Raw genomic sequence first — 18741 nt, forward strand, 5'->3', positions numbered from 1 at the left:
TTAGGATTTCACATTATTAACAGCCACAGCAGGAAAAGGTCGGGGAAAGAAAAAGCCGATGTTATTTCCCAGAGGAAATGCTTGGTGAGAGGATGCTGCCGGGGTTTCCTCCAACAGCTCCACAGCAAAGGCGAATTTTCCCCTTTAAAACACGCAGAGAAAGAAGCATCCAAAAAAATTGCTAGAGGGAACCCACCCCCGGGGGGAGCGGGATGCAGCTGCTGGGGCCGGGATGCTCCGGAGCCATCGCCGGGTACCGCTGGCAGCCCGAGCTGTGCGTAACCATTCATCACCGGCCCTCGGGGGCGTTACGTGAGAGGATTAATTAAATTTTACACACAGAGCTTAGCGTGGGGCTGGGTGTGATCATGTATTATTCATGCATTCAATAACACAGCTGATTTATTAATGAAAAGGTCAGACTCCCTGGAAGTGAAGGCTTCTTGTAAAATTGCTTTGAGCTGGGATGTTTCGGAGGAGCTGCTGGAGCAGAACTGGCTCGGGGCTTGGCCGTCCCAGGGCTGCACCCGCTGCCGGTTGGGACAGGGACGGTGCGGCGAGAGCTGCCCTGTTCCTTACAGCCCATTAATCCCCGTGCTGCTTCGGAGACGCACGTTCCCGCTCCAGCACAGGCAGACAGCAGTGGAAATGTATATGCAGAAGCCTGGAGGAGTATAGCTACGTCTATAGGGGCGGCTTCCTGGCTGCCTCCTCCCTGCAGCCGCTGCTTCAGCCATGGAGGACCTGGGGAGCCAAAGAGACCCAGAGCTTACACATCAGCATCTCCGTCTTGCAGGGAAAAGGGAGAAAGCCACAGGCAGCCAACCCCTCCCTCCAGCGCGGTGCCGGCCGGGAGGGAGCTGGCTGTCGGCAGGGAGAGCGGGAGCTGGAGCAATCTCCAAAAAAAAAAAAAAAAAAAAAAAAAAGGAAGGAAATCCTTACAGCAGGAGCTGTTTTCCCTGAGGTTACTCTTGGGGACTAATAGCCCACCTACCTTTCAGCCCCGTATTTAGCTTGGCCCCGCTTCGGGCACCCCCTTTCCTCTCCTCGCCTTTCTCCAGGAGGGCAGCAAACACCAGGCTTGGGGCTGAGCAGGAACCAGCCTGGCTCTTCCCAGGGAAATGCAGGAACATCTCCCGCATTTTCACGCCCCCGGGGCTGTCCTGTGTCCCTGACACGGCGCGATGCTCGCACGGCATGCTTGCATGTGGCGGCTGAGAGGATGGTTGCCTGCAGACAGCAAAGGGGGCATGCGGTGGGTGCACAGAGAGCACCCCCAAAACCGGACCCCGTGGTCAGGTTCAGCTTTTCCCCTCCATGCCTGAGGCACCAGGCGTCCCCTTTTCCCGCTGCACCGTCCCGCAGCAGCCGGGGCCGGCTGTCGGGCTCAGCTCGGCAGCGGTTTCCCTCTTTGAAAGCAAAGACAAAACTGAGCCCAAGAGCCAGGGAGAGGTCCGGGGGCTCCCAGACACAATGTGCTCCGCTGCACAATTGCAAGGGGAAGGACAGAGGGGAGAAGGGGGGAGAAAAACACCCGGGGGGGGGGCTCTGGGGGCCATGCAGGTGGGGATGCAGCCGAGGTGCAAGCCCTAAGCAAGTGGAGGGGGTCAGGGGGGGAGCGGAGAAATTGCTGCAACCAGTTTGGGGGAGAACAGGGCTTTTCTGGCTGCCTCTGCTCGGCAGGCTGAGGCTGGGAGGAGGCCAGGAGCGCTGGGCAGGGGTTTGCCATGGATTCCTGCTTGTTTCTGCAGAGCAGAGCGTGGGGGGCACCTCACACACCCACGGAGCCGTTGCAGCCAGCGGCAGCAGGGGAGAGGAGCTGGGTCCTCTAAACAGCTTCTCCCAGTGTGAACAGGCACCCCAAAGGCAGGAGGAGAAGCCACTGGTGCCTCTGCTGGGGATGATGGAGTGGAGGCAGCTGGCAGCCGTCCCTGCTCCGATCAGCCCGCACACACTGTCCTCGAGAGGGCCGGCGGAAATCGAACGAAAACAAAGCAAGAATTTATCAAACCACATGTAGCGTGGCCGGGGCACGTTTCATCCAACCCTCCCGCTGCGGGCGCTTCCAAGGAGGGAAATGCAGGCAGGGGCACAGGAGCAGAGGTCTGCCAGCCTCTGACTCGAGTGCAGGGGGTTAGTGCCAGCTCCGTGCAGCGACACGCTCCACTGGGATAACCCGGGAGAGAGCCCGCAGCAGGGACACGGGTGCCCCGGCTGTGGGGACAGCCCCGGCTCGGGGCAGGAGGGGCCAAATCGCAGGCTGGGGTAGCTCAGCAGCTGCACCGTCGCATTTCTCAGCCTGTTCCAGTCCCCAAGGAGCTGCCAGACTCCTTAGTCTCCTTAACTCTCTCTTCTTGACTTGCAGAGATGCAGCAATGGAGATGCGGTTGCTGCCAGGCTGGGAGCAGAGTCCCACCATGCCCTGCACACCAGCAACCGATGCACAGCTCTGCCCATGGGGACGTTCACCCCCAGCCCCCCAAAAATCACCCCACTGGGGCTGGGGGTCCTGGGAGAAGCTCAGCAGACATCTGCCTGCACAAGGCTTTTGCCCACAGGCAGGAGCGGGTGTTATTTTCTCCCTGCCAGCAGTCAGAACGCTCATCGAGATTTCCAAGCATCCGTATTCAGGGCTGTCGGGAAGAAGCCGCTTTGATCATCGCTAATTATTGCTCATGGGCTGACAGCACCCGCGTGAGCTCTGCAGCACCCAGCCCACCCCCAGCTCTGCTGTGTCTGCCCACGGACCCCCAGCAGCCCCTCACCGCCCTGGCCCCTGCCTGGCCCCGCTCCACAGGGCTGCAGCACCGTGCCATGGGGATTATCCACATCTCAGCGCCCACCCCCTGGGTGGGAAAGGCGGACGGGGCACAAGGGATGTGCCCCAGAGCCCAGGGCATGGCAGGGAAGAGCATCACCACCCCAAACCCAAGGGGACAGTCTTGTCCCTCTAATGCCACCTCCTTCTAGATGCTCCTTTTATCTCCCTAAATTGTGAAGGCACTGCCAGGACGCCAAGTTTCCTCCAAACAACTCAATTCAGCTGAATGGCAGTGAAAGCAGCAAACGCCCACACCCTGCCTCTTGCTCCTGTTTATCTCCAAAGCTTTTTTTTTTTCTTTTAAAAGAAAAAAGAAAACCATGCCTGCCTTTAATCTGGAGGAGTGTTTGCAGCTCGGAAGAAGGCCCGAGCATGGCGATGGGAGCCAGGGCAGAGGAGGGCAGAGGTTCGCTGCAGTGGCCCCTGGCAGGGCTTGGCTCTGCTCTGGGCGAAATGATGCCAGGGTGAAGAGGCTCCGGGCAGCGGGACGTTTTGATTTGTTTGCTAGTTCGGAGCCAGGTGGCAGGAGCAGGCAGGAACGCTAATGGGTTTCCCAGGCAGCTGATGTTTCGCTTTTCTTTAGGGTTTTTTTCATATTTCAGATGCTTTAGAGAGAAAAACAGCCCACGCACCGTTTGGGAGGGGAGTTCAGTGCTGTGACCTTCCCAAAGCCGGGGCGATCCACGAAGTTGGGGGAAACCACGAGGCACTGGGGAAGGGCTGAGCACGCCATGGAACAGCAGGCTCGAGTGCCCATCACAGGGCTCTGGGATGTGCCCAGCTTCAGAAGGCACGGGAGGACAGGATCAATCCCTGCCTTTCCCCCCTGCCCACCAGCTCTGCCGCTCCTACCCCAGAGCTGGCTGCATTTCACTAACGGGAATAGATTTGGGAGGCTGTGCATTTTAAGAGCGTTATCATCATTTAACAGCAATGATAGATGTGTGGTTTTAAAGGCACCCCGGGACAGGGGATGTTTGCCCTGCTCCTCTCCGACAGTCCCTGCTGAGCTGGGAGGGACCCCCAGCAGCTTGACTCTGTGCACCAGGACCCTCTCCTTGTTTGCTGCCTGATGCAGCTCAGACTGCTGGTTATAATTTATTAATCTTACATGGGTTTATATTTGGCTCCCAGTGTGACTGCAACCCTGTTTGCAGAGAGGTTTGGGTACCAAGCTTGCCTTGGAAGGAGGAGGAGGAGGTCTGCACTGAGCCCTCAAAGCTGGAGAGGAGAGACCTGGGGAGGGGGGACAGGTTTGGGGATGGCTTTGGGGACAGGCAGAGATGCGACTCTCGGCCTCAGTGCTTTGCAAGAGGGCTCCGAGGCTCCCTGCTTGTAGGAAACATGACGTGAGATTTTCCCCATCCAGGAGCCTCAGTCAATGGGCTGGAATGAACCTGTCCCCTCCTGCTGTTTGTTCAGGAGAGCTGGGAGGCTTCGGAGAGGAGCCAAGCATTCAAAGGGCCTTTGAAAACCTGAATTCAAGGCTCTGAGCAAGGAAACGCTGCATTTTTTCCTTCTGCTCCTTGGACAGCTGCAGCCAGCGCCTGGCAGCCTTCAGAGCTACCTTGATGCTACGGTGGGGAGAGAAGGGGTGAGGCAGCCAGGTCCTGGCGGGACACCTTGCTCAGCCTCAAAGCACAGAGCAATCACCACTAGCAAATGTCCTGGGGCTTCCCATATCCCTGTCCCCTCCTAAGGTCCAGCAAGCTGCTGCCATGTCCCAGCGGAGCTGCTCTGTCCTGCGATAGCTGAGCACAGGGGCTCTGGGTTTGGACATCCATCACCCTGGGGAGCAGGGGCAGGTCCTGTGCCAGGCTGCAGCAGATCAGGGGACGGCGGTCCCACAAACGGGGCTGGGAAGGTGTCAGCATCCTGCCAGGTTTGGTCCCGACACCATGTGATACCCACGAGCAGAACCGAGCGATACCCACGCAGCCGTGGGCAAACATCCGCATCACAAGCCCGGGCACAGGCAATAAATTACGGCGGCAGCAGAGCCTGTGACACCTGACGGGACTATGTGATCTTTGCAGCTGGCAGCTCCCCCGCTGTCCTCCCAAGTGGATTTGCACTTGGCTAATCTTGTGCAAACTGCTCTCCTGGCTCCTCCGCAAAACTCGGAGGCTCTCAAAGGTATTTCAGTGCGTGCTCATAACCAGCCTCCGTTAGCCATGGAGCTGTTAGCGCTGTAAAGCATACATCTAGGGACAGGCAAGGGAGCGACGGGATGAGGAAACACTTCATAGTTTCCAGCTCTGTTCCAAATTAAGCACTTAACCTTTTCAAACACATTTTACAGTCATTGTAATAAGCTCTGACCCTCTTTGTGCTGAGGCATCCTCTCCCAGCACAGCCCAGGGCACTACCCACGCTGCAAGGGGAGAGGCACCGGAGCCCATAGACGGAGATTTAAGAAATCTGGCATCTTGCATTTGCAGGGAGGGGGATGAGAGCACACACGCTGAGACCGCTGGGTACCCAGAGCCACATCCGTGGGGCTGGGAGCTGTGGAACAAGTTGCAGGGACATTCCTGGGTCTGGGTGCTGGGAGGGTTGAGTCTACCCCATAATAACCCGCAGACCCCGAGAGACCAGGGAGTTATTATATGAGGCTCCAGAGCCTCTAAGGCAGCCTGTAATTACAGTGGGATGGGGCAAAGGCTTCCCCAGCCAAACTAGCATTTCCCAGCGCTGGCAGCCGTGCCAAGTCAGTAGCTGGGGAGGGTAAGGGGCAATTTGGGGTTTGCTCTCCCTCCCCCGTGCCCCCCCCCAACAGATCTGGAGGCAAATAGGAGCTGCTTGTGGCTACTGCACAGCCCAGCCCCTGTCGCTGCTGGACCACAATGGGATGGATGAGCGAGGATGGGGGCGAGAGGGGCCGTGGGACAGCTTGGCACAGTGCAAAGGTGGGTGTCACTTGGGGGTGGCACTGGGTACACGTAGCATGTCCAGGGCAGGGGACAGAGCAGCGGCAAGGGGACGCGGGTGGGGGCCGGGAGCTGGCACCCCCCCCTTATTTTTGGTGCCAAGGCACTTCTCTGGTGCAGGCTCTTTTTCGGAGCCCCATGGCACGGAGCAGCTGGGGCTGGGGAGTGGGATGCAAGCGAGCGAGCGGGGCTGCAGCCAGCCACCGATTTCACGACCCCAGGTGTCCTGCGGGAGGGAGAGGAGGGGAGCAGACAGCGGGTGAGGATTCCCAGCCAAGGGCTGCCTCTCATCCCATTTCTAGCCAGGGAAAGCCTGGGCTGAGCCCTTGCAGCTTGCTGCACGTAAGGGAAGCTTTGAAGCACCTCCCATGGAAATGGGATGACCCCAGGAGCCCCGGGAGCATCGGACCTTGCTGACAGACAGGACCTGTGGTGAGAGCATCGCCCCAACACCCTGCACCCGCATCAGAGTTTCCAGCAGAGCCCCGGGGCTCGCTTGGCAGTTGCACTGTCTCCGAGTGACCGACTCCCTCCAGATTGCCTCAAATCTCGATTCAAGAATGTTGTTTGGGCTGAAGAATGTAACGCTAAAAAAGAAAAAAGGGAAAAGGGAGGCCGGGGTGAGAAGGGAGGTCGAGGGAGGGTTTGCCCTGCCCTTCCACGCTGACCTTTGTGTTTTTGGAGAGGAGGCTGCAGCCGCCCAGTGCAGACATTTGCCAGATGTTGAGTGTGTTCCCTCCGCCCGGCTCAGCCAAGGCTGAGCCCAAAGGGACCCGATGATCCCTGCTCCTCCTCACCCACTGCCTGCACCCCCTAATGATTCCATTTCCCTGCCTGCCTTTCCACTGCCTGCTCGTATTTTGGCCGTCCTTGGAAATCAGGTGGGGGTTTCCAGGTGAGTTTGTTTTCAGCAGAGCCCTTTGAAAAGGAGCAGCACAGCCCTGGGAGGGGGCCGTCCGAGATGATAACTGCTCTGAAAGCCATGGGGCTGCTCCCCCAGGTACAGGGGAGCCCAAGCCACCCTGCAGGCACCAGCGCTCTCGCTTCGGGGCACGGTTAGAAGGAGAGGGTTCCCGGCTCGGCATGGTGGGATGGAGCGATGCAGAGGTACCTGGAGAAGGGCACTCGCTGCTGGTGCCCGCATGAGAAGTTTCTCCACGTTTTACAAAGGCTGGAAAGAGCCAGAATCAGCGAGGAAAAGGAGGTTTGGTTGCAAACATCCAGAAAGACCATGCAAACCTGGAAGTCACAGACCTCCAGGCACTGGCTCCAAAGCCTTTCTGCTCAGGCTTTTGTAGCACGAGCCTTGTCAGGAGGCCTGATGCAAAGAAGGGGCTCCGGATTGTGGCTTCATGGGCCTCTCCACCGCGCAGGCTCTGCAGGCGATGCCCCACGCGTTTCCACCCACCCTGCCTGAGCAAAGCTGGAGATACCAAGGGACAAGGTCTCCTTGGCTCCTGCTTGGACTCTTGTCACTGGAGTCCCTTAAAAAAGCAGCTGGGACCTTCACCCTTCAAGGATCTGCCTTTAAAGACAAGGTCTAGGAAGGGACCTGCAGGACCTGCCAGGCAGCCAGGGCAGGGCATGGTGAGATTGCTACACAAGCAGCCCTGTCTTCAAGCACCCTGAGCCCAGCGGGACTGGTAACCCCCTCCCAGGACAGGGAGGGCCATGGAAATTAAAGAAAATAGCATGAGTGGGAGGACAGAGCAGCCAACAGCTCCAGCAGAGCTGAAACTTCTTGGAAATGTGGAAGAGGCAGAAATAACATTTCCATGAGTAAAAAGGGAAGCTGCTCAGAAGTAGCTGTGCTTCTGACAGTCGCTGTTTTTGGATGCCCATGGTAGGTTTAATAGTTCTCCTTTCATCCAGGCAGAACGAGCTTTAGCCTTAGCAAGAGCATCAAGAGACTTTTCTTTGTTATGCTGTGAAGCATTCAGTCCCTGTGCCAAAAGCATCCTGACAAACCCGTGTCCATCCACAGAGAAGACAGTGCTCCCGGCTCCGAGCGCAGGTTTTGCAAATTAAAGGCAAACGCAGGCCAGATTCAGTGGTTTCAAATACAAAATTCAAGAGGATTTGATTAAAACAACTGGAACAAACCCAACCAAAATAGACACTGTTCACATCAGTTTGGGTTAGAAAACCAAAGCAAACCAATACAGGCATCTGTCTGGCCTTGATGAGATGCAGACTGCGACCATTGGAGTAACTGCTCCGGATGAGATTAGGCAGTGATAGGGACCATTGGCTTGGAGCAAGCAGGACAGCATGTTCCCAGCTCCTGTCACCAGTTCAGAGCTTTCTTTGAACTGTCAGCAATAAGGAAGAGGGGTTTATAGGAGGAGATGTTGAAAAAGCTTCATGGAAGTCCCTTGGGAACAGAGAGGAGCTGTTTTGCACTGGCCTGAAATGAGCAGTAGCACCAAGGTCTTACCAACACCCACCTCACACCAGGCAAACAGACCAAGCAAGAGAGCCCTGCTAGCAGCTTGGGAGGTGCTGGCCACCTGGAGCATGAGATTTCAAGGCTGGATGGAGAAAAAAAGACATATGTGGTTCCTTAAACAGTAAATTTTCATTTCCCTGAGATAGTCCTAAACTGGTCAGAATGAGATTCAACAGAAAGCCCTGGTGACTGTGGGGAACATAGAAACTGAGCTTAAGCATGTTGTTATTCTGTGGTTTAGGCTGGGAAAGGGCGATGTGGCCATGGGCAATGGGACCATTCGGAACCAGCTCATGCAGGGTTCTTCAGCACCCACAGCAGGTGCAGGACAGCCTCCCCCAAAGGGTGCACGTCCTGGGTCATGAATATTTTTAACTTCCAGAAGATGGAGAGGCCACACTCCTTATCTAACTAGCTGGGGACAGTTTGCTTTTCCAGAAAAACATCCAAGCCCTGTGAAAGCCTCTGAGCTGTTGGCCACCAGGACACCTCGAGCTGCCAGAGATGTGACGTTGGTTGACACCGTCTGAGCACCGAGCAGCAGATGTTACTGGCTGCCACTATCCTCCCCACCATTTTCCCTGGAACAGAGCTCCGCGGCAGCGGGAAGAAATCCCTCCAAGCGGGGTCATTCTCCGCATCAGCCCAGAGCCCAGAACCACCTCCCTGCCCACGGTGAGAGCCCTTCTCCAGCTCCCCCGTGCTACTGCAAGCTGCCACGGCAATGCTTGATGGGCAAGAAGAGGTGCTACCAACCGAATGAAAGCCCCTACCCCATTCTAGAAAGGTTTTATCTCCTTTTAGGCAGCACAACCCCCCCCCCGTCCTCTTTTCCCACTCGAAGGCAAGGCTTTCTCTGAATCCTCTCTCTCCTTGCAGATCCCGGCCTCATGCTGCGGTGCAGCGAGCTGTGCTTTCCAGGCACACTCTTCCTTCCCAAATAGACCGGCTTTCTGGCAAAGTCCCCACTGTACAGCGTGTCCTTCGCAACCCCGGCTGCCAACCACCCTGAGCATTCCCCCTTCCTTACAACAAGGACCTTTGGAGCGATAAGGATCTTTGCAAGGCTCCCCAGGGGAAAAGGAAGTTTTGGCTGGGAAATTTCAATGGAAAACAAGGAGAAAGGAAGCCTGGAGGGAGTCTGGCACCTGCTGAGCTTCGCTAAGTAATTCCAGGCTCCTGGGAGGACCTGGGCGTGCTGCTGGAGCTGGGCACGGGATGGCGATGGGCAGTCAGGGCTCCTCCTTTCCTTGCCTTGCTGGAGGAAATGCTTCGACAGCCCTGGAAGAGCTGTCTCCAAAGCTCAAGTGCACAGAGAGCCAGGATGGGGACTGGGGGGGGGCTGTGACAGCACCCACCGCTCCCCCACTTTGCAGGAACCCCCCAGGGCAAGGCTGGCACTGGGAGGCGATGAGCCTTGTGGCAGGGAGAGCTGCAAGTTCTCGTGTCTCTGCCCAACCACGGGTCACCCTCGGCACCCGCTTCCCTGCCCTGTCCCCCCATACCCACTCCCAGGTCAACCTCGGGGGGACGGACACCCTCATCCCGGTCGGATGGGCACAGCCTGCAGAAATGCCAGCTTGGCATCTCTCTCTTGCCAAGCTGAAGACAAATTCCTGCTGTCACAGTGGCCCTTTGGTAGGCAATTTATTTACCTTGGATGCTGCAGCCTTATCGTTCATGGAAATGTTTATCCTAAATATTTAATAGCAGGACTGCATAAACTGAGGCTTCCTGGGGAAGAAGCCCAGGCTGCAGGCAGAGCAGGCACTAACGTCTCTTCTTCTGGTACTACAAAAGTTAAAGATAATTTCTCACTTCTCCCTAAGAATCGCATCCTCAGCGCCTCAAAATCAGATATTTTTTAATCTGTCCAGAGGCCTCCTCATCGTTTCCTGATGAGAAACACAGGAGACCTAACAACAGCCCTTTTAAAAACAACATCCCCGATTCCACTAACTCGTTAAACAGAGAGAGCCTGAAAAGTGCCAACACTCCTATGAGAAAAGACGGGAGAGAGAGAGAGAGAGAGGGAGGAAAGAAAAAGCAGGTTATTTATAACGCCAGGCAGCATTAGGGTCTCTTCAGTCTCTCCTGCAAACCGGCTGCTGCTGGGAGGTCACTCCCCAAAAAAACCTGCCGAGCCCGTGACCTGCAAGCACAATATTTGATCTGGGATCTAGGGCGGGCACCAGCGTTTGCAAATTGGGAGACACACTCACATGCTGCTTGACACACGGGAGATCCCAGAGAAGAGCAGCGAGGCTTTGAAAAGGAGGCTCTTAGCTTGGTAAGTCCTTCTCTATATTTATTATGATTTTTTTTTTTTTTTTTTTTGAAGCCTGATTTCCATACCCTTGCCTCGGCGGGCGGGCGGCTGCCACACAAAGCACATGCCAGCGACACGGGTGGCACAGCTCGAATGCCAGCGCTCCTGAGCTGCCGTGGCAGGGAAGTTCTCTCCTGCTACCCACGTCTCTTGCCCCTCTGGCAGCTCCTTGCCCACTTGGCCGGGAGCTGGACACCTAAAACCATCGAGACCCAGGTGCGGGCAGTGCCGGCTCGCTGCCCCCCTGCCTGGCACAGCTCTGCCCGTCCCGTCTGCCGGGTTGCAGGGGAAGGGGGAGATGGTTTCACGCCTGGCACAGCGGCGATGGGGGGCAATGGGCAGAGTCCGTGGTTGACCACAGACTGTGAAGCCTCTTGTTCCAAAACCTGCTCCGTCTCGGGGCGAGGAGCTGACCCCATTAGCCCGGCAGCTTCTGGCACAGAAGCGTGGGGACCCGGAGATGACACGGATCTCGCGGCCGGCACGCTCAGCTCAGATCCCACCCCTAAAACTGGGCTGAAGCCCACTGGGGAGGGGAGAAGCAACCTTCGAATGAAGCGGGGGGCAGCGGTGTCTGCTGAGGACAGGCTCTGGGGTTACCAGTATGTTGAAGGGGAGCACTAAAAAAAGTGGAGGGACCCCATGGTTCGGTCCTGCCCCACACAGAGGGGCCCCCTGAGAAGGGGCTGCCAAGCAGCTCTGCATGGGTGGAGAAGCCCCTGCGCGGAGCAGGGCGGCTCTGGTATTTCAGCAGGCAGAGTGCCCTGGAGCAGGCGGGAGGAGGAGAAGAAACTCCTTCGCAACTGCCAAGCTCCCCTGTTGCACAGAGGACCACGTCTCATCTGCCCCTCGGCTGCAGGAGCATGCGGAGAGGGAAGGAAGGAGAGAAGGAGAAAGCGAGGGAGCCATGCCTGCCCGCCGCCATCTCAATCCCTCTTTTCTTCCAGCGTGAGCAGCCTGCCAGGGTGCCTCGGTGGCAGGGCAGCCGCTGCCTCGGAGCAAACTGTGCCCTCTTTGTCTGCCAGGCGAGATGTCCCCTCCTCGCTGCGGGATGGGGACGCGGTGAGGTCCCATCGGGTGACCCCACGGCCACAGCGAGGAGGGACGCTGGCCCGTGCATTGCACATTGCCCACGCTGAGGCTGCCAGAGCGGAGCTGGCAGCGATGCACCGGCAGCACCACAGCCCTGTGCTTCCAGCCACGTATATAGGAGCCAGCAGGCAGGAGCGACTCCTCTCCCCCTCGGAACAGCATGGCCCTGTGTATTTCCTGGAGGCATTTCAAGATGCTTTGCTCCAGGCCGCTCTGCGTTCTCCTTTAGCGCTGAGACGAGGAGTCAGGATGAACGGCCGTAGCTGGAGTCCTCCTGCCTTCGGCACCGCGGTGTGCCGGCACACCGCCCTGGGCATGGCACGGGGCGGCTGGGAAGCCCACGCCAAGCCAAGGGGCTCGGGGACAGGTTTGCCTTGCTCTGAGCCCTCAGCCCTGCTCTCTTCTGGACATCCACCCTCGGCAGGCTGAATTTCACAAGCAGGGTCCAAGCACTGGGTCTGGCAATGGCTCATTCTCTCCCTGGTCACACTGGCCTCGAGGGGCCGGCGGATGCTGCCCCTTTTTGTGTCAGGGCTGAGCTCAGGAAATCTAAGCTTGAAAGTGGTTTAGTTTCAAAAATAAGCCAGAACTTGTTTACCAGGATTTACATCAGTCCCAAGCAGCACGAGCATCCTGCATTTTCGTGGGGGAAGGGAGAGCTGGATGAAACCCACAGCGAATTATGTCGCCAGTGAGTGTAGCATAAATATAGCTCCATCGAAACATGCCTTGAGCTCCATCAACCTGTTCTCGCAGCTACCGCTCTCCTCTGCTTGGCCAGAGAGTGGCTGAGTCCTTTCTCCTCCCTCCCGTGCAGAGCCAGTACAGGTGAATCCCAGGCACCGTGGGGCAGAGCTGCATCACCTTACACAAATTGGGACCATGTTCCCCATATCTCCATCCTCGACTCAGTTGTAACAGAAATACCCATAAGTAAAGATTTTGCAAGCAAATATCCACTGGGATGGAGGTTTCTAACAGGCCTGAGGTGAAAAGAGGAAAGATCAGGTAACTGCAAACAGGGGACATGTCTGCAGCTGCATTTTTTTGGGTAGGATTCATTCAGGTCCCCTTGGTTCTCCAGCTCTGCTGCCAACTGCCACCAACCCCATGCAGGGCTGCAACCACATCCAACCCCGCTGCTTTCCCAGGCCTCGGGGTGCAGTTCACCTGCCTCTAGCCCTTACATCAGACCTGACACTGCTGATGGTTTCCTCCCCATTTTTCCCCCCACCCAGGTCCCTCCAGCGTCAGCACCATGCATTGGGCCACCGTCCTGATCATCGCTGGGCTCTGCGGAGCCTCCCTGGGCCAGTACAATGAAGAAGAAGACATGGCTTGGTTACAGTACTACATGCGGCAGTCCCGTATGTCCTCCTATAACTACATGCCCTACTATGAGGATGAGAACACCCCTTATGTGTACTCTTACCTCCCAGCTCCAGACACGGAGGCAGGGCCCGGCCCCGAACCTCAGCAAGCCCCTTCCTGGCAATGTCCCCAAGAGTGTGATTGCCCCCCTAACTTCTCGTCAGCCATGTACTGTGACACCCGTAACCTGAGGTACCTGCCCTTCGTGCCTTCCCGGATGAAATACGTCTACTTCCAGAACAACCAGGTCACCGCCATCCAAGAGGGGGCTTTCGACAACGCCACGGAGCTGGAATGGCTCGCACTGCACAACAACCAGATCAGCAGTGAGAAGATGGGCAAGAGGGTCTTTGCCAAGCTCAAAAACCTGGAGAGGTTGTACATGAACAACAACAACCTAACCAAGATGCCCAACCCCTTGCCCCGGTCTCTGAGAGAGCTCCACTTGTCTTACAATCAGATCTCCAAGGTCCCCTCCAATGCTCTGGAGGGTCTGGAGAACCTCACAGCCCTGTACCTCAGCCACAACTATATTTTTGAGATGGGAGCATCCCTCAAAGGGCTCAAGTCCTTGATCCTTGCTGATCTGAGCTACAACCACCTCAGGAAAGTCCCTGATGGGCTCCCAATGGCTTTGGAACAGCTCTACCTAGAGTACAACTACATCAACGCCATCCCTGATGACTATTTCAAGGTCTCTCCCAAGCTGCTCTATGTACGGATGTCCCACAACAGCCTGACAAATCAAGGTCTCTCTACCAACACTTTCAACAGCAGCAGCATCCTTGAGCTGGACCTTTCTTACAACAGGCTCCAGAAGATCCCCCGGGTCAACACCAACCTCGAGAACCTTTACCTTCAAGGGAACCAAATCAATGGTGAGCAGAAACGCGTCAACCAAAGCGCGGTGGTGCGAGGGATGGTGGTGCAATAGAGGGATGGGGAGGTGGGGATGCAGAACCTATACTTCCCCGCAGGAGACTACCTGGGCTAATGGTTTGAGCAGGAAGCTGGAATTTGGGAGACTTCTAGGTGGCCCTGAGCAAGGCAGGAATGGGGCCTGTTGTGTCCCAACACACCTGGAGCTGAGAGGCTCTCGGTTCTGAACGCTCCTGTGTGATCCACGAAGCCATTGCACTGGTTTTACCGAGCATTTAGCAGAAGCCTGAGGACCTTCTGGTTAGAGGTGCCAGAAACCAGCTGTGGGTAGAAGCTGATGCACAACCTGGGGAAAGGACTACGGCTTTAGTTTGGCATTGCACACAGGCTGGGGGGGTCACTGACAGAGCGGACAGAGGTGGGGGGGTCCCCACAGCCACGGTCACTGCACGTGGGAACACACATCACCCTGGCCAGTGCTAATGCAGGGGACAGGGATGTACCCCGGCGGTCTGCAGAGCTTGGGGTCAGTGCAGCCCCTTTCTCCAGTCCCTTCTGCCCACCTCCCTCCCCACCTCGCAGGGCACTGGCACAGCCCATGGCCCCAAACCCCCCCAAGGGTCATGGTCTGCAGCCAAGAGGCACATCCTTGCTGGGGCTGGGACAGACGGGAGCTCTTAGTTATTAGAGCCATCAACGCAGCATCTTCTGCCAGGACTAAAATTCACTTCACTTAATACACAAATAAATAAAAGGAACAGATTGTTCTGGGGCTGCTATTTATAAAAATAAGCTAGGGGAAAAAAAACCCCAAGCAATGTCCTGGAAAAATCCAGGCTTGCTGCTCTCACCTGCCAGGCCCCAAGGGCAGGACCCTCCTGGAGCGGTGCTGGAGCCCCTGAACAAACCTGGGATGGGGACGGGGATGTGTCAGTGCAGCCATCAGCTGTTGCAGAGGAAACACACAACCCCGCACCGGGGAACCGACAGAAACACAAAAACAAGAACAGATTCCCAAATGTTTGCTTTCAAAATTTGTAGCTGTTAACGTCTGCCCACAAATGCCATGAAACCACCGTGGAGCCGTTCAGGCTTTACAGCAGTTTCTCCTCCAGCTGCAGGTTTTGCCGCTGACCTTTCAAGCATCCCCCAGGAGCGAGGGGCTGCGGGTCCACGTCGGTGCAGCACCAACATCTTTGGGGGGTGTGGGGGGGCACATCCCACCCCAGGGGGTACCAGAGCCGGGATCGTGCCCCTCCAGCCATACCGGGAGGTCCCCGCTTACCTCCCTGCACACCGCAGGGCTTGCAGCCCCCCAAACCCCCGGCCTGTGGGCACAGGGGTCCCCCAGCACCCCGCTGCCTTCCCCAGCAGCATCCCGGCCTGGAGCTTTGCTGCCCTCTAGTCGGTCGCTTCTCTCCCAAATCCTCCACAAAATTTTTGGAGTTTGCTCCTTTTCCTCCCTCCAAACCCAGGCTGGACTGGGCTGGAGTTTCCCTGCCTGATGCTGGCAGCAGCAGGTGGCAGATGAAGGGAGAGGGGATGTCTGGGGGCATGGGATGGGGATAGGGATGTCCTGGACACGGGATGGGGACAGGGATGTCCTGGACACGCTGCCTGGGTGGTGCCACGGTGACTGGGGGGGAGTCAAGGGCTGGAGGATGCAGCGTACGAAGCCTCACAAAAGCGGTTGCAAATAAAAAGCAATGTTTTTCCTCTGACTCCACCCGGCTTTTTTCCTACGAGCGCTCCAGCCAGGCTGGGCGAAGGCAGCAGACAGCAGGCACTGCCACCGCTTCCAAACCCTTCAACAGGCAGAAGCTCACAGGCTCCTTCTGACCGCAGCTAGGAGCAACAGTTACTCTTTTAGCTTAAGAGCAGAGGGTGTCGAGTCGAAATTGCAGGAATAATTGGTGATTTGGCGGTGCTTTCATTTTCTTCCTGCCCACCTTAACATAAACCAGCTCCCGGAGGTCGGTACCCTCAGATCCATCTCCAGAGCAGCCCCCCTTGATGTTTCTCACTCCCCAAAGATCAGTCACATCGCAAAGGTTAGAGCCAGGGCCGAAGCCGGTGCTCAGCTCTCCGTCTTCTCTCCCCCCGCAGAGTTCTCCATCAGCAGCTTTTGCACCGTGGTGGATGTCATGAACTATTCCAGGCTCCAGGTCCTGCGGCTCGACGGGAACGAGATCAAGCGAAACGCGGTGCCCCCCGACGCCCCGCTTTGCCTGCGGCGTGCCACCATCATCGAGATCTAGCCCAGCCCCCCCCCCGGCCCCCTCCCCATCCTCAGGACTTGGCTCCCCCATTCCTGGGGAGACACTCACTCCCATTTTAATGCAGCTTGACAGTTTGACTTGGCTTCCGCAATAGTGCAATAAGGGTACTTCAACACCAGCCCACGCGGGTGGGCAGGAGCCATTCTTCCCCGAACGCTCCCTCTTCCCAGCTCTCCGACCACGCAGGGTGGGACAGGTCCCGGCTCCGTTCCCCCTCTGACCCCACCACGGCCACCCCCCAAAGCGCTGCACCCCCATTCACCTTCTCCCCTGGTTTGGGTGGGATGCAGCAGGGACGGGGGAGAGCTCATCCCACCTCCGAAACTTGGCACGGAGCATCCGACCCCAGCGGGGAGGGGTTCAGGTGTGGGTCCTGCAGAACCGGCGGATCTAAAGTGACTCACCAGCGGTCACTGGGAGGAGCATCCGGGAAGTTGGGAGCTGCATGAGTAAAGGGTTAAAGATACCTTGGCTGCCAGCATCCCTCAACCTAGCATGGGGAAGAACAAATCCACTCTTTCTCCTCCCTTTTCCCCCCTTCCATCAGCCTCCTGCTCCAGAGATAAAGGAGAGAAACCTTTCCTGCTGCTGCTGAGCAGCTGTCAGCTGCTGAGGTTAGAGAGAAACACTCCGAGAAACAGCCTGTTTGTGGACTGTGGCCAAGGGGGGGGTCTCACATCTTCCTCCCAGACCACTGGTTCAGGGCAGGACCGGGGCTGAAGGATGGAGCAGTTCCCAGTGCCGGTGCCGTCACCCCCGGCTGCCTGGGGAGCCCCCCCACACCCAGCTTCATCCCACCCACCAGCTTGGCTCCCAGCTCTCTCCCTGCCCAGGCAACCGGGGTCTCCCAATTAAAAAAAAACCCCAACCAAAATCACAGTGACATGTGCATCTGCAGCACGTTTGAATTCGCCAAAAACACCCAACTTGGTTCCTTGGACGGTTTAGTTTGAGAACCAAAGGGGCAGCTGAGCTTTGGAGATGACCTGCAAAGCTGAAGCGGTCATCCAGACCCTCCGCATTTAAACTGCATGCTAACACTATAGAAACAAAAACCCAAAAAAACCTGTACTATCACCGACGCATGAACTGTAGATATCATACCGACGAATAAAGCCCTTTCTGTAACTGCACGAAACGTGTCTGAGGAATCCCAAATGCAGAGACCAGGGTCTGAGCATCTGGGCTGCTCTGAGCACTGTAACCTCCCTTCTTGCAGACCAGATCTTTCTGCAGACACAATCCAGGCTGGATTTGCCGTCTAGTGGTTGTACCACACACAACATGTGCATACGCCGCCTTCCTCGCACCGAGGAGCTGCTGCTCCAGCACATCCCAGATGGGGTCCATGCAAGGACATTTATAGAAGGGAAAAAATACACATGGAAAAGTGTCAGTTGAGAGAGGGAAGGGATGGTGGTGCCACTGGCACAGTACTTCTGGTTGTTATTTTCTGGATGCTTTCATGTTCTCCAGTCTTCAGCCTTGCTTATTTTTAACAGCTAAGCTGGAGGATGCTTAAAAAAAAAAAATTCACACAGGCAGGATTTTTACAGATCTGGAGTTGCACAGAAAGTGCCGTTTCCCAGCCTGTGGGCCTCTCCTCTGCACACCGGGGGCTCACTTGGCTCTGGGTTGGTGCCAGCCAAGGAGGCAGAGCCTGCAGGCCCTCCGTGGGGTGCAGGAGGTGGGTTTCCCCGCTGGCCTTCCCCAAACAGCCCTAGTCCCTTGCCCTGGCCAGGGACAGCCCCCCCAACTCCAGCCAAGGCTCTTGCAGAAGCCAGGCAGGAGGAGAGGCAAGAAGACCCAGCTCCATCCCCGCAGGCCACCCCTTTCCCCATCCTCTCCTACATCCCAGGGCAGCACCGGGACGTGCACATCCTCATCGCAACCTCCCACAGCCAAACCCCGTTCCCTGCAGAGATGCAGATCCTCCTGGAGGTACCAGGACCGGGGACCCCAAACCGAGGGGATGCCCCTGCACATCCAGCTGGCCAAGGACCCCAGGACTGTCACTAGATGTCGGCATTGCCTGTCACACGTGGTCCTGTCCAGGCTGGCCCTGGCTTCCCCTCTCCAAGACCATGTCCCCAGAGAGCAGCACCCAGGTTTGGGAGCTGCCCTGCACCCAGGGGTGCCCACCATAGTCAGTACTTGCTTGGGCAAGGCTGGGCTGAGGCATGGGGTGAAACTCCATGGGAAAAAAGGGCTCAGAGGAAGGCACACCTGACCTTGCTTCTGAAACAGCAAGAGGCAAGCGATGCTTGTGCCGGGCTCCCTCCAAGGCTGGCAGCAGGGCAGCACGGTGGGGAGTGGGCTCTGCAGAGAGGGAGGACGTCCCAGACCCCCGTGGACGTGCAGCCGGTCAGCTCCAATGCAGGAGCCTGTTGGCATCTGGGACCAGCTCCGATCTTTCTGCCATCAGCCCCCAGGAGAGGTGCCACAGCCCATCAACCTCCTCCTTCCTTGGGGCAGCATCCAGCAGGCCAGGTGGGAGGGGGACAGGGACAGGACTACAAGCACCCAAGCCCACACCATGTCTCCATGCTCTTCAAAAGCAGCAGGAGAGGATGTCTGCAGGATCCATCAAC

General features: G+C 57.1%; 1 protein-coding gene across 1 annotated transcript; it reads left to right on the forward strand.

The window, feature by feature from the left end:
* The first annotated feature begins 10189 nt into the window (after positions 1–10189).
* On the forward strand, positions 10190–17288 carry FMOD (fibromodulin). Its single transcript, XM_069770708.1, has 3 exons — positions 10190–10490; positions 12860–13870; positions 15978–17288. The coding sequence occupies exons 2-3, from the start codon at positions 12880–12882 to the stop codon at positions 16127–16129; spliced, it is 1143 nt and encodes a 380-aa protein (XP_069626809.1). The 5' UTR covers positions 10190–10490; positions 12860–12879; the 3' UTR covers positions 16130–17288.
* The last annotated feature ends 1453 nt before the right edge of the window (positions 17289–18741 follow it).

The sequence above is a fragment of the Haliaeetus albicilla genome, chromosome 26 (genome assembly GCF_947461875.1).
Source record: "Haliaeetus albicilla chromosome 26, bHalAlb1.1, whole genome shotgun sequence".
NCBI lineage: Eukaryota > Metazoa > Chordata > Aves > Accipitriformes > Accipitridae > Haliaeetus > Haliaeetus albicilla.